General features: G+C 40.1%; 2 protein-coding genes across 2 annotated transcripts; both read right to left on the reverse strand.

Moving 5' to 3' along the window:
- Nucleotides 1–300: 300 nt before the first annotated feature.
- Nucleotides 301–3,036, reverse strand: LOC129410399 (radial spoke head protein 3 homolog B-like). Its single transcript, XM_055158496.1, has 3 exons — nucleotides 2,709–3,036; nucleotides 1,337–1,412; nucleotides 301–579 (listed from the first exon to the last, which is right to left on the reverse strand). The coding sequence occupies exons 1-3, from the start codon at nucleotides 2,810–2,812 to the stop codon at nucleotides 301–303; spliced, it is 459 nt and encodes a 152-aa protein (XP_055014471.1). The 5' UTR covers nucleotides 2,813–3,036.
- Nucleotides 3,037–6,942: 3,906 nt separating this feature from the next.
- Nucleotides 6,943–15,038, reverse strand: LOC129410455 (radial spoke head protein 3 homolog). Its single transcript, XM_055158739.1, has 9 exons — nucleotides 14,642–15,038; nucleotides 13,531–13,606; nucleotides 12,632–12,773; nucleotides 11,906–12,051; nucleotides 10,862–11,065; nucleotides 9,521–9,680; nucleotides 9,107–9,193; nucleotides 8,463–8,630; nucleotides 6,943–7,787 (listed from the first exon to the last, which is right to left on the reverse strand). The coding sequence occupies exons 1-8, from the start codon at nucleotides 14,743–14,745 to the stop codon at nucleotides 8,578–8,580; spliced, it is 972 nt and encodes a 323-aa protein (XP_055014714.1). The 5' UTR covers nucleotides 14,746–15,038; the 3' UTR covers nucleotides 6,943–7,787; nucleotides 8,463–8,577.
- Nucleotides 15,039–15,246: the final 208 nt, after the last annotated feature.

Below are 15,246 nucleotides of genomic sequence, written 5' to 3' on the forward strand. Positions count from 1 at the left end.
CTTGTCAAGCTTAAGAAAAACAACAAAACCATAGAGACTTATGCATTCTTGGACAATGGCAGTGAAGCAACATTCTGCTCAGAGAAACTTATGAGACAACTAGGCATAGAAGGAAAGAAAACACGAATCCTTCTTCGCACTATGGGTCAAAAAAGGGTAGAGCCCAGTTACATTGTTGCAGGCTTAGAGGTTTGTGGTGTAAAAGAGAATGTGTACATTGACTTACCTGATACGTACACACACAAGGACATTCCAGTATCAAGAGGGAGCATCCCTGTTCAGTCAGACTTAAAAAGGTGGTCACATTTGCATGGTGTACAACTGCCTGAGATAGATGCAGATGTTGGACTTTTGATTGGAACAAATGCTCACAAGGCAATGGAACCTTGGGAGGTCTCCACTTCTTCTCTGGTGTAAGTTGGAGTAGTGCTGCGTACCAGTCTGGACGTCCGTGTGCTGCCGGCCCTGCAGAGGCTCTGGAGTCCTCACTCGGACCTGATCACGAGCTCTTCTCCGGGCCACAGCTTTCCTCCTTTGCTCCTGCAGCCTCTGCATCTCTGCCAACTCCGCTTGTGTGGTCTGAAAACCGCACATAGGTTCAGTTGACTTTTCACATCTTGTACAAGCAGAAGATTTGATACTATTTTAAAGGCCCCATAATACGCTATTTTATGATTTATGTTATAATGTTGTACATGGAGTTGTGTTTTGTTTCATCCTCACATGTTTATCCTGCATATTTAAGCTCAGTTCTTCTCTCAAACAGAAAACACTCTGTTCCACCTTGTGATGTAATGTGGAAATTACAATAAGTGCTCTACTGTATTTCAAAACTCCATATACCTTCACTAAAATCATGTGGATAATTTCAGACCTGGAATTGCCAGTCTCTACTGAACTAAAGGTAAAAGGAGCTGTTAACTTGAAAACAGCTTCACAGCACCACAAGGTGGAACACAGCATTTTGAGCTTTGGAGATGTAGACAGTGTTTATTCATAAAATCCCTCAGTTGTCCAGGTAGGATCCATGGCAAAGGATAAATTAATTTCTGTAAACTGGATATTTATTTTTTTTTCTAATACGTTTTCTCATACGTTTCACAGCTCACTAACAAAATGTTTTGAATGAGGCAACAGCATTCTAACATTTCTTGAAACTCAGAGTTAATTTAGCATAATATAAGACCTTTAATATGTAAAATAGAGGTGGTGATATATAAACAAAATGAGTGACAATCATTGTTTTGATGACATCCAAAATTAGAACATCAAGTAGACTATGGCTATGGGCAAAGGCTGTTTTTAAAAGGCAGCATCATGATGTGTGTGCACTCACAGTGGGCAGGATGCGCTGGGCATAGGTGTTCCCTCTGACCACGCGGCGGTCGTACATGATGTTTCCATAGTGAGGCCTGCAGTGAAAAAACTGTTATGCTGGAATGTTAAATGTAATGGCATTAAACCTATGTCTGCCTGTCTTCAAATCACAGCTGTATTTAAAAGCAGAAAAACGCCACAGATCTGACCTGTAACTCCGCTGAGTGACTTGTCTCTATGGAGTTAAAGCTGTACTGAACTAACATTCATAGCAAAGTAATATCTCCATGGAAACAAGCAGGTGGTCAACAATCCATCAGAAAAGTAAGTCTACATCTGATACACAGTGCAGCTTTAAGTACATTGAAGGAAATAGTCTGAAATTTCCTTTTATACCTCTTCTAAAATAGCATTTGAGTTCTGGTAACAGGACACTGCAAATTTCTCTAATCTGGCCAAGATTTGAAAATTTATATCAGCTTATTCATCTCGTTTTCAATCAATAATAAAGTGCTTCACATGCAACAGATAAATTACAATACAATAATTAAAAACAACAGCAACTCCACCCCCCATTGTTTCATCCATATATACAACAATTTAAACATAAACATAAAACAAAAAACATAAAGCTCCTAAAGGTTATAATAAAAATCAAAATGGAGAGCTAAAATCAATTGGAGACAAAGTAAAACAGTAATGATAATTGAATTTATAATAATGATAATAATAATAATAATAATAATAATAATAATAATTCAAGTTAAAACAGATAAAAGTTTCAATTAAAAGCTAAATTCAAAAGATACGTTTTGAGTTTACTTTTAAAAATCTGAACACTCGCAGCGGACCTCAGATCCTCATGTTAACTGTTCCACAAACGGGGCCGTAAAAGCTAAAAGACGCCTCACCGTGAGTTTTAGTTTGGACTCTTGGGACAGTTAAAAGAAGACTACCTGAGGACCTGAGAGTCCGAGAGGGCTCATATGATAAAAGCAGATCAGATAAATAAATAGGACTAAGAGCATTAAGAGCTTTATAAACTAATAAAAGAACTTTAAAATCTAAAATTGTCAGTTTTATTATCCACTTACTGGCTCTGAAACGGTTTAATCCTAGTCTTGAGGTAGTTTATTTTATGATAACTTGCATGAACAGATAATTTCACTACTTTTAAGTCATTTTCTGAAAGATTTAAGTGTTTATATCTTAAATTTGGGCCAAGCTTTTTGCAGTGTACCGTGCAAATGATCGTTAAGGCTATAAAAAGTGACAAACAGCTTTTAACGGTTAAGTCCTGATATCCCTAGTGTAGCTTATTTAAATTATAACATGCAGTGGCAGCGGATCTCCTCTATGATCTCCCCTCTCTCCCCGGGTCCGGTACTTACTGCTCCGGCGGCGCTTCTCGGTATCGGCTCCTGTTCTCCACGACTCTGGGGCGGCTGGAGAAAGTATAAGTGTCGCTCGTCTCTCTCTGGGAAACAAACGCCATGTTTTACTCCTGCAGGTGACTCTTCGTGTTCAGTTGTGTCGCTGTTGTGTCTGTGGTAGGAAATGGGAAGTGACCTGTTGTTATTTAGGAGGCATGAAGACAGATCCTTTTAACAAAAGCTTTATGTCATACGTCAGGAACAACGACACAACTCCCGCTCACATCACGCACATACGTTGTAAGCGCCATTTCATAAGATTACATATTTCAATATAATTAACAGTTCATAATGATTCATTTGTATTTTTGTTTAAAAAGCAATTTAATATGTTTAAGTGAATGATTTATGTTTGACTCAAAGGAAAGAAGTGCATATCTGTTTTAGTTTTTATGTAATTGCAAGTGAAGAAATGTTGTTCTTGAACTTGTTAACAATAAAGAAAACAGATGGCTGGAGCAACACGGTCGTTTTACCGTGCTGCAACGACATCAAGTTGTAAACGCGTAAGACAGGCTCATTAGTCATCTTTCTTTATGAAGAGGTTAAATTAGTAACAAGGAGAAAACGAGTCAAAGATTAGCCTCTATATTTAGTAAAACGACCTGGCTCAACGAGGGAACGAGCCTGGGAGGAGCCCACCATCGCGGCAAAAAAAAAAAAAAAAAGGAACTTTACCAAAGAACAGAACAGCTACTGGTAACTTGCAAAATGAGCCAACGAAGAAATATAAGACAACAGGAATGTTGTAGTCTTTGCTAGATGGCACTCCAGAAGAAAGCTAAGTATGCTTTGTGTCATAGACTACTCTATTTGAACTGCTGTTGAATTCTATCGGACATCGCAAGGCAAATTAAACAAAATGGCGGACAACGAGACGCAAGAAACCGGAGAAGAGGAAATTGGGTGCAGTACCGAAGACGTCCAAAAGAGGGCGCCAAAGTACACAGAAAAAGGCCTAGACGACCAATTGCACAGACGAATGAACGCAAGAAGAGCAAAGCTTGCTCAATTGACTGCTAAACTTAAAAAAATAAGTACTATGATGAAAACCAATGAAGATCCTGACACAGTTGAGGAACATTTGAATGAGTTTTCAAAACTCATGAGTGACTTTGACCAGTCAAATGAAAGTGTACTTCAGCTGTTGTGTGAAGAAGAAAAGGATGCTGATCAGACATATTGGTTCCTACCTAAAAGGGAACAGTACAGCAATTTCAGTTTGGAAGCTGAAAAATGGACCTTTTCCATGAGACAGCAGATACAGGACGACGTGGGACCAGATGACAGCGCGTCAATGGCGGGTGGACCAAGGAAGCAGAGACCAGCATCCTGCGCGAACGGGACCAGGGCCAGCCAGTGCAGTTCAACCACATCATCAACATCATCTGCACGTCGCAAGGAACAAGCAGAGCGAGCTGCTCTGATTGCTCAAGCAGAGAAGCTCAAAGAAAAACAAGATTTGGAGTTTGAGGAGCTGAGGTTAAAGGCCAAGAAGGAGCAGCTTGAAATGGAAACTCAGATTGCTGCTTCTACAGCAAAGATAAAGGTATTAGAGGCATATGAGTATGAGGAAAGTGAAAATAAAAGTTTAACTGGCCTGCGTGCTAACTCAGTAAGGGGCTATGAACAAATCAGTGTTTTCCCTGTTATGACAAATGACCAACCAAGCACTCACATCTTACGTAGACCTCAAATGGTAAAACAGGAGATGCCCACTCCACACATAGAAATGAACAGTACAGTTAACTTGTGTGAAGTAATGCTAAAACAAAATGACATTACTGAAATGTTGGTTAAACAACAAAGACTCACAAACTTACCTCAGAGAGATGTGCCAATTTTCAGTGGTGATCCTTTAGAGTTCAAACCGTTTCTTAGAGCATTTGAGTATACAATCAGCAGCAAAACTGATAATGACAGCGACAGGATTTACTATCTTGAACAGTTCACAAGAGGTGAACCTAGAGACTTAGTCAGAAGTTGCCAGCACATGAGCCCCCAGCTTGGGTACAAAGAGGCAATGAAGCTTTTACACTATCACTATGGCAACGAAATCAAAATAGCGACAGCTTACCTGAATAGAGCTGTAAACTGGTCACAGGTTAAAGCAGACGATGCCAGAGCTCTTCATAGCTACTCTCTCTTTTTGACTGGTTGTAACAATGCAATGCAGGACATTAACCACCTAGAGGAGCTAGACAACCCAACTAACCTTAGAGTCATAGTTTCTAAGTTACCTTATAAAATGAGAGAAATGTGGAGAGAGTGTCTGCTTTTGACATCCAAGAAACTTCTGGAAGGCGAGCAAAGTTCTCAGATCTGGTTAGATTTGTGAACAGACAAGCTAAAATAGCTTCAGATCCTTTGTTTGGTAACATTAAAGATGATGACAAAATCAAACAAAGCTCAAAACCAAACAAGACATTTAGACCAAGGGGCAGTGCATTTGCTACCAGTGTGACACCTACAATAAGGGAGAAGTTACCAGATAATAACAAAGGCAACTTGCGTCAAGCAGTTGATGCGTTTCAGAAACCATGCCTTTACTGTGAGAAAAACCACACACTCGCAGATTGTCAGAAAATAAGAAAACTGCCTCAAAAGGAAAGAGTAGAGTTTCTTAAGGGAAAGGGACTCTGCTTTTCATGTTTGACACAAGGACATTTGAGTAAAGATTGTAAAAAACGAATCCAATGCGACTACTGCTCCAAGAGACATCCAAGTATGCTTCATTACGATAAAAAAGAGGATGTAGCAGTAGATAACAAACCCACCAATGACTCTGAAAACTCTGACACTGAAGTCACCAGTCCCATCCCAATCACAGGTGGTACATGTGGTGCCACCGGGGCCGGTAATAGCAATAGTGTTTTAGCTATTGTGCCAGTTCTTGTCAAGCTTAAGAAAAACAACAAAACCATAGAGACTTATGCATTCTTGGACAATGGCAGTGAAGCAACATTCTGCTCAGAGAAACTTATGAGACAACTAGGCATAGAAGGAAAGAAAACACGAATCCTTCTTCGCACTATGGGTCAAAAAAGGGTAGAGCCCAGTTACATTGTTGCAGGCTTAGAGGTTTGTGGTGTAAAAGAGAATGTGTACATTGACTTACCTGATACGTACACACACAAGGACATTCCAGTATCAAGAGGGAGCATCCCTGTTCAGTCAGACTTAAAAAGGTGGTCACATTTGCATGGTGTACAACTGCCTGAGATAGATGCAGATGTTGGACTTTTGATTGGAACAAATGCTCACAAGGCAATGGAACCTTGGGAAATCATCCACAGCATAGATGATGGTCCTTACGCAGTCCGAACAATTCTAGGTTGGGTAATAAATGGCCCATTGAAAAGAAATGACTCTGAAAGTGATCAATGTGCTTCTGTAAATCGCATTTCAATGTCAGAAATAGAAACACTGTGTTTGAAGCAGATCAACAATGACTTCCCAGAAAAGGCCTCTGAGGAGAGAGACGAGATGTCTCGTGAAGATACACAATTCATGAACTTTGTTAAAGACACTGTTAAAAAGGTAGATGGTCATTATTGCATTGGCCTCCCTCTCAAGAACCAATCACTCAAACTGCCAAACAACCGCTCTTTAGTTGTGCAGAGAGCAGAAAGTCTTAAAAGGAAAATGCTAAAGGACAGTAATTTACACAAGGAGTACAAAGCATTCATGTCCGATCTAATAGACAAAAAATATGCTGTACCTGTGCCACAAGAACAACTAAATCGTGATGACGGACGAGTATGGTATATACCTCATCATGGGGTGTACCACCCACAGAAAAGAAAGCTCCGTGTTGTTTTTGACTGTACAGTATCATATCAGGGCAAATCACTGAACCAGGAACTTTTACAGGGTCCTGATTTGACAAACACAGTAGTTGGAGTTTTAACTCGTTTTAGACACAACCACATTGCCTTAATGTCAGACATAGAGGCGATGTATCATCAGGTGAAAGTTCCGCCAGAGGACACTGACATGCTACGCTTTCTCTGGTGGCCAGAAGGAAACATGGATGAACCCTTGCAGGAGTTCAAAATGACTGTGCATTTGTTTGGTGCAACATCCTCACCAAGCTGTGCTAACTTTGCATTAAAGAAAACAGCAGAAGATGCTGCAGAAAATGTAGCACCCATGGCCGTGAGTGCAGTGCAGAACAACTTTTATGTAGACGATTGTCTTCTTTCTGTCTTAAATGAGGACGAGGCTTGCACCATGGTAAATGAACTGACGGGACTTTGTGCAAGTGGAGGTTTTCACCTTACAAAATGGAATAGTAATAGCAGAGTTGTTTTGGCCTCCATTTCTGAAACTGAAAAAGCATCAGAAGTCAAAGCATTAGATCTCTGCCATGACAGTCTACCTGATGAACGAGTCTTAGGAGTAAATTGGTGCATTGAAACTGACGCATTCAAAATCAAGATCACTGCAAAGCCAATGGCAGAAACTAGGCGCGGCATTCTGTCATTTGTGAGTTCAATCTATGATCCCTTAGGGTTTCTGTCCCCAGTGATTCTCCCAGCAAAAATGATCTTGCAAGAACTGTGTGGAAAGAAATTCTCTTGGGATGAGGACATACCTGCAGAACTCGCTAGGAAGTCTCAGGCTTGGATATCGGATCTTACAAAGCTACAAGGATTCACAGTTGACAGGTGTTTCAAACCAGTGGGATTTGGAAATGTTACATCTGCGCAACTGCATCATTTCGCAGATGCAAGTGAACAAGGGTACGGTGTGGTTACATATCTTCGGCTCACAAATGAGAAAGATGAAGCCCACTGTTCATTCGTAATAGGCAAGTCTAGAGTATCACCTTTGAAACAAACAACGATTCCTAGGTTGGAGCTAACAGCGGCAGCTGTAGCTGTGAAAATGGACAAGCTAATGAAAAATGAGCGTTCTCCACGACTCTGGGGCGGCTGGAGAAAGTATAAGTGTCGCTCGTCTCTCTCTGGGAAACAAACGCCATGTTTTACTCCTGCAGGTGACTCTTCGTGTTCAGTTGTGTCGCTGTTGTGTCTGTGGTAGGAAATGGGAAGTGACCTGTTGTTATGGCAACTGTAACCAAGCGCCAAAACTTTTATATTTAGGAGGCATGAAGACAGATCCTTTTAACAAAAGCTTTATGTCATACGTTAGGAACAACGACACAACTCCCGCTCACATCACGCACATACGTAATGACGTAATCCTACGGATGCCGTACTAATAATACATCACATCCTCCTTTTTAACAAGCTTTTTTTGTTTTGTTTTTTCAAATGGCTTATTCCATAAAAAGTGGGCGTCAACTTCCACGCATGCGCTCCGTTTGTTCTGCCAAAATGGTTTAGGATTTTGATTTTATTTGATCTGATTGTTGCACAGTGGCAAAGTAAAATGGCTTTATGTTGTGTAATGTGGAAAATAGTTAAAACTATAATCTTTAAACAAATGATCTAGTCCCAAATAATCCATACTATCTAAACTTCCATGATACCAGGAAACTGTTTCTCTGGAGGCTCTTTAATTAGTGTCCATTTCTGTCATAGTTGAAGACACTTTACCAGAACTATGTATTAAAATATAGAGTGAAGTATAAAGTTCGTCCAATGCTCCTCCCACAAATTTATGATATCCAAGCTCCCACACAAGACAATTATCCATAAATATAAAAAATGCATGATACAAAACATTCATCACAGCTTCACAAACCTTTTTTTTTTATTAGTGAAATACAAACAGATTAAATCTCGCCACTTGCAGGTCTTCAGGTCTTGAGTCTTGGCCTGTTACAGCACCTTGATGCATTTTTTCTCCATAGATGTCTCTAAGGGTTTGTCCCTTCAGGAAGCCGCTTCAGTCTCACCTCGTTTATTATATCTGAAAATAGACAGAAACAGATTATCAGATTTTTGTGCTATAGATTGATGTAATGAGTATGTAACGATATCCATATCTCTTGGTACGATATTACCACAATATACATCTCACGGTACGATATTTATTGCAATATTTTGGAGAGGCTGATATAATTGTAAATAGGACATGTTTCTGCTTTTAAAATGCCTTGACAAGATTTTGGGGTGAATTATTTCAATCATAATCCCAAAAATTCAACTAAAAAACATATTTCTTCATGTTGTCTGCGCTGAAATGAAGCATGGGATATGTAGTTCCCTATGTTTGTTGATATATTTTGACAGCCCACGTTATTATTGTGAGACTTTTGACAATACGGGACTACGAGACTTTTTGGCTTTATATAAAGAAAACAAGTTAATTGTCTGCATCTGCAACTGGCAGGAAGTTAATGATTTTACGGAGCCCTGACTCATAATAGTTTTTTGATTTCGTACCGTCCAGCACAGATCTAGCTGCGTATTTCTTGTCCGAAGTGGAGTGAACTTCTTTCATCAGCCAGGGCAAGAAATTAGTTTCAACATCTGTAAAACAAACAAAAACAAAAGCACATACATTATTTTCTTGTTATAAATGGATGCCATTCAAACAATAATTGCTCTAGTAACATTTACTGAAGCCCACATGTGACCTTTTAGATGATCTGAAAAAATGCTAAATTGATCAGATGATTTTCAACAACAACAACGTGACTGAAAAACATTGAAACTGAAAAAACAGAAAATTATTATTGGCCAATTTTTGCTTTCCAATCAATATAAAATGTCATGTATTCTTCATCCTTATATTAACAAGTATCCAGACACTAAAATATGTAGTGTATATCTGTACATGTGCAGTGAGCCACAGACCGGTTTGCACTGTGTCCACGAAGAAGCCGTGACACCGCAGAGACTTGAAGATGGACGGGACGAGGTTGGCGAGGTGCTGCTGCGTGTATGCGCGAGCTGCGATCTTCTGAGCGATTTCCTTTTCTCTCTTCAAGACTTCCTTCTGCTGTGTGCGATTCTTCTCTCCTAACATCAAAACAAATCATTAAGAGGTAGGACTGTGTAGGACTGAGCTGTCAGATTAGTGCACTGGATGTTGTTTTGATGTCGCACTCTCAGATGGAGGCTTACATTTTATTTTCATACATATGTAAAAGGAAAAGTTGAATTGTTGTGAGGTTTGACTTTTTAAACTCAAGTTTCCCATAACCTCATTGGGGTTCTCCAGAAACATTTTGAAGGAACTAAACAGAACATGTAGCACTATATAATTACTGTTACAGCATTTACTCTACTTCACCTTGATAACCTCAGTAACCAAATGTGATTTTTACAGCGTGCTGCACAGATCTCTCTCGCTTCGTTCTACATGGACATTGGGCACTGTGAGCTGGTATTTATCATACTGTGGGAACTAAAATCTGTATATCTGTATTTTTCAGACTGTAAGTCGCACTTTTTTTCATGGTTTGGGTGGTCCTTCGACTTATACTTCAATGGAATTATATATTAAAATTTTCACACTGACAGCCGCGAGAGGGCGCTCTAGTCTTGTGTGTCAGTATCTGCTGCTCCTGTTCCTCCTGTACCACTGTCACTTGGCTCTAGTGCGCATGTCTCCTGCAGAATGAGCCACTGTCCTCTCTGTCTCATGTCAGTCGGTCGCACCATTACTTCTGTGCTACTGAAAATTTAACTGAGAAGACTGAACACAAATGCCCCCCCCAGCCGAAAACAGTAATCGAGCAGCAGAAAGAAAGTTGGAATGAGCGAGAAACTTGTGATGACCGGAAGGGTGCGCCAGGAAACTTTCCTGGAAGTCATTGGTTGGATCGACAAAGCCTGGACTTCAGTGACAACTGAACCCATCCTGTCGGGATTGCCTTTCAAGATGGTCTCTGATTTTATAAAATACATTTTCCCTTAAAAGTAAGACTTATAGTCCAAAAAATACGGTATTCAGTTCATGGGAAGCTCCTTTTTACAGAAAAAATCAGGTCCTAATGACAAATCTTTTATTATTACACAACAACATAGTAAAGTTCAGATATAGGTTAAAATAGGTTAAAAATAAAGTTTTGGTTAAGGTTAAGCATGTGGTGAGGTTAGGATCAGTCTCCAGAAAACAAATGTAAGTCAATGTAGTGTCCCCAAAAGCATGGAAACCCAACATGCATGTATGTAAAGTATGTGTGGTGAGACCTTCTCCTCCGTGTGCCTCCGCTCTTGCTCCTGCAGTCTCTGAACTTCACACAGATGAGCGTTTCGTTTTTCCTCAAAATCTCTCTGCTGAGCGCGCAGAGAGGCCAGCTCCTCCTCCTCCATCACCTCCAACAGAGACTGCTCCATAACTTTTCCCACCAGCACCTCCAGGAGGCCCTGCACCTCCCGGTCAAAATCAAATAGCTGAGGAGCAACACAAAGAGTTTGATCAGTGAGGTTTGGTTCATATGGATTCATATGTATGTTCATGATGAGATGAGAAGCTGTTACGGCCCCAGGGCTCCAGTTTGTTCACTTGTTTTGTGTGTGTGTTTTAATTTCTTTTTTGTCCCTGTGGATTCCTGTTGTGAGAGCCCTGGTCCCTGCTGGTGGGGCACTTCTACACCAGGCCAGTCCTGCCTCACCTCTAACCTCCTTCCCCGTTTAAGAAGATTCTCCACACCTGATCGGGGCTGCTGGTCTTGGTAGCCAGTCTGCCATTTTGTGTGTGTCTCTTTCATATCAGTCACTTGTTTTTGGACTAGTATATGTCTAACTTTGTTTGTGTTGAGACACTTGGTTAGTTTAGTTCTGTTTTGTCAATTCTGTTGGTGGGTTTATATGGTTTTGCTTTGGACACTTGTGATTTAGTTTTGTTGTGTGTCCCTTAGTTTAATCACTCGTTTTTATATAGACCTGCGTGACCCGTTTTTTGGCACAAAACTCGTATGTTAATCCTGTTATGTTATTTCTTAATTTAGGTTATTTTCTGTACATATTTTAGCCTGTTTTGTTAAGTTACCCTTTTACACTCCTGTTAATTAAACATTACTTAATTTATTTCATTCTCCACCTTGTTTTTTTGTTACTTCCCTGACCATAGTGAGCTGGGTCGTAACAGATGCACAGACATTTTATTACTGGGGAAATGATGTTCAGTCCCCTGCACAGGGGGCCTTTTATTCTGTCACTGTGGAGTCTTTGTCTGAAAGAGTATCTCCATCAACAAAATCATAATGCTGAATGTTTTGAGTGTGAAATTACCTCTCCTTCCTGGATTTGAGTTTCCGCATCCACCCCAGATTTGGCAGGGACAAATAGAGGAGTGACCGGTCTGTCCAGAAAGGAGTCTGTCTGACACTGGACATCACTCTCCATCACTGTGTTACTCAGCTCCTCCAGGTACAGCTCTGAAGACACAAAGCAAAGCACAAATATACACAGATATCACTTGTCCAGTATTTGCACTTTTCAGCATATCGGCTGTGGGCCTCGAATCTCCAACAGAGGCCACTGTTTTGTTTTGGTTTATGCATAAAGCTTTAAATGAGCACTTTACTACACAGAGACCACTGGACAAAATATAACAAAACTGCTCTCTTATTAAGTTTGTAGTAAAACAAGGGCCTGGATGTCTTTGTATTAAATTCAAATTCAAATGGGATATAACTTATTTTCCATTTTGAAATGTTTTGAAACAGGACTTCAGCACACAAAACAATCACAACTGAATTGATTTCTTTTTTTTCCCATTTGACTGCTGCTCAGTCTGAATGTTAGGAGAATTAGAATTATGACAGTACATTAAGTCGCTAAGATTGCCAACAGAAAAAAATGGTGGGGTAAAAAATTAAGTGGTAAGAAAGAATTAAGTTTGCCCTTAGTGTCATAATAAAGTTTTGTGTTTAAATTTCAGACTCTGCAAGCACCATGCTGTGTTAAACCGGTCTCCACTTCTTCTCTGGTGTAAGTTGGAGTAGTGCTGCGTACCAGTCTGGACGTCCGTGTGCTGCCGGCCCTGCAGAGGCTCTGGAGTCCTCACTCGGACCTGATCACGAGCTCTTCTCCGGGCCACAGCTTTCCTCCTTTGCTCCTGCAGCCTCTGCATCTCTGCCAACTCCGCTTGTGTGGTCTGAAAACCGCACATAGGTTCAGTTGACTTTTCACATCTTGTACAAGCAGAAGATTTGATACTATTTTAAAGGCCCCATAATACGCTATTTTATGATTTATGTTATAATGTTGTACATGGAGTTGTGTTTTGTTTCATCCTCACATGTTTATCCTGCATATTTAAGCTCAGTTCTTCTCTCAAACAGAAAACACTCTGTTCCACCTTGTGATGTAATGTGGAAATTACAATAAGTGCTCTACTGTATTTCAAAACTCCATATACCTTCACTAAAATCATGTGGATAATTTCCAGACCTGGAATTGCCAGTCTCTACTGAACTAAAGGTAAAAGGAGCTGTTAACTTGAAAACAGCTTCACAGCATCACAAGGTGGAACACAGCATTTTGAGCTTTGGAGATGTAGACAGTGTTTATTCATAAAATCCCTCAGTTGTCCAGGTAGGATCCATGGCAAAGGATAAATTAATTTCTGTAAACTGGACATTTATTTTTTTTCTAATACGTTTTCTCATACGTTTCACAGCTCACTAACAAAATGTTTTGAATGAGGCAACAGCATTCTAACATTTCTTGAAACTCAGAGTTAATTTAGCATAATATAAGACCTTTAATATGTAAAATAGAGGTGGTGATATATAAACAAAATGAGTGACAATCATTGTTTTGATGACATCCAAAATTAGAACATCAAGTAGACTATGGCTATGGGCAAAGGCTGTTTTTAAAAGGCAGCATCATGATGTGTGTGCACTCACAGTGGGCAGGATGCGCTGGGCATAGGTGTTCCCTCTGACCACGCGGCGGTCGTACATGATGTTTCCATAGTGAGGCCTGCAGTGAAAAAACTGTTATGCTGGAATGTTAAATGTAATGGCATTAAACCTATGTCTGCCTGTCTTCAAATCACAGCTGTATTTAAAAGCAGAAAAACGCCACAGATCTGACCTGTAACTCCGCTGAGTGACTTGTCTCTATGGAGTTAAAGCTGTACTTAACTAACATTCATAGCAAAGTAATATCTCCATGGAAACAAGCAGGTGGTCAACAATCCATCAGAAAAGTAAGTCTACATCTGATACACAGTGCAGCTTTAAGTACATTGAAGGAAATAGTCTGAAATTTCCTTTTATACCTCTTCTAAAATAGCATTTGAGTTCTGGTAACAGGACACTGCAAATTTCTCTAATCTGGCCAAGATTTGAAAATTTATATCAGCTTATTCATCTCATTCAATCAATAAAACTTTATTTGTATAGCACTTTTCATACATTTGAAATGTAGCACAAAGTGAGTTTATTTTTAAAAATCTGAACACTCGCAGCGGACCTCAGATCCTCAGGTTAACTGTTCCACAAACGGGGCCGTAAAAGCTAAAAGACGCCTCACCGTGAGTTTTAGTTTGGACTCTTGGGACAGTTAAAAGAAGACTACCTGAGGACCTGAGAGTCCGAGAGGGCTCATATGATAAAAGCAGATCAGATAAATAAATAGGACTAAGACCATTAAGAGCTTTATAAACTAATAAAAGAACTTTAAAATCTAAAATTGTCAGTTTTATTATCCACTTACTGGCTCTGAAACGGTTTAATCCTAGTCTTGAGGTAGTTTATTTTATGATAACTTGCATGAACAGATAATTTCACTACTTTTAAGTCATTTTCTGAAAGATTTAAGTGTTTATATCTTAAATTTGGGCCAAGCTTTTTGCAGTGTACCGTGCAAATGATCGTTAAGGCTATAAAAAGTGACAAACAGCTTTTAACGGTTAAGTCCTGATATCCCTAGTGTAGCTTATTTAAATTCTAACATGCAGTGGCAGCGGATCTCCTCTATGATCTCCCCTCTCTCCCCGGGTCCGGTACTTACTGCTCCGGCGGCGCTTCTCGGTATCGGCTCCCGTTCTCCACGACTCTGGGGCGGCTGGAGAAAGTATAAGTGTCGCTCGTCTCTCTCTGGGAAACAAACGCCATGTTTTACTCCTGCAGGTGACTCTTCGTGTTCAGTTGTGTCGCTGTTGTGTCTGTGGTAGGAAATGGGAAGTGACCTGTTGTTATGGCAACTGTAACCAAGCGCCAAAACTTTTATATTTAGGAGGCATGAAGACAGATCCTTTTAACAAAAGCTTTATGTCATACGTCAGGAACAACGACACAACTCCCGCTCACATCACGCACATACGTAATGACGTAATCCTACGGATGCCGTACTAATAATACATCACATCCTCCTTTTTAACAAGTTATATGTTCAAAATTAATTATTACGGTATAACTTCTTATAACGGTATAACGGGACAGGTCGCGCGCCCGTGCACACGCCTCCGTGGACCCGCGATATTTGAGTTTTTGCATAATCAGGGTGACCAGACGTGTTCATTTACTCGGGACAGTTCCAGTTTTGAGCCCTGTGTCCCCTGTGCCAGCAGATTTATTCAAAACCAGTGATTTGTCCCAGTTTTATACAAGAAATAT

Source organism: Boleophthalmus pectinirostris, unplaced genomic scaffold, assembly GCF_026225935.1.
Source record: "Boleophthalmus pectinirostris isolate CB_2022bp ecotype Guang Dong unplaced genomic scaffold, ASM2622593v1 HiC_scaffold_22, whole genome shotgun sequence".
Lineage (NCBI taxonomy): Eukaryota > Metazoa > Chordata > Actinopteri > Gobiiformes > Gobiidae > Boleophthalmus > Boleophthalmus pectinirostris.

What these genes read in the sequence shown, in the direction of transcription:
- LOC129410399 (XM_055158496.1), bottom strand. Translation starts at nt 2,812, where the DNA reads ATGGCGTTTGTTTCCCAGAGAGAGACGAGCGACACTTATACTTTCTCC. An exon ending in CGAGAAGCGCCGCCGGAGCA is followed by an intron (nt 1,413 to 2,708) that starts GTAAGTACCGGA and finishes TTTTCACTGCAG; the next exon opens with GCCTCACTATGGAAACATCA. An exon ending in CCCAGCGCATCCTGCCCACT is followed by an intron (nt 580 to 1,336) that starts GTGAGTGCACAC and finishes TGCGGTTTTCAG; the next exon opens with ACCACACAAGCGGAGTTGGC.
- LOC129410455 (XM_055158739.1), bottom strand. Translation starts at nt 14,745, where the DNA reads ATGGCGTTTGTTTCCCAGAGAGAGACGAGCGACACTTATACTTTCTCC. An exon ending in GCACACGGACGTCCAGACTG is followed by an intron (nt 12,052 to 12,631) that starts GTACGCAGCACT and finishes TTGTGTCTTCAG; the next exon opens with AGCTGTACCTGGAGGAGCTG. An exon ending in CGTGGACACAGTGCAAACCG is followed by an intron (nt 9,194 to 9,520) that starts GTCTGTGGCTCA and finishes TTTGTTTTACAG; the next exon opens with ATGTTGAAACTAATTTCTTG.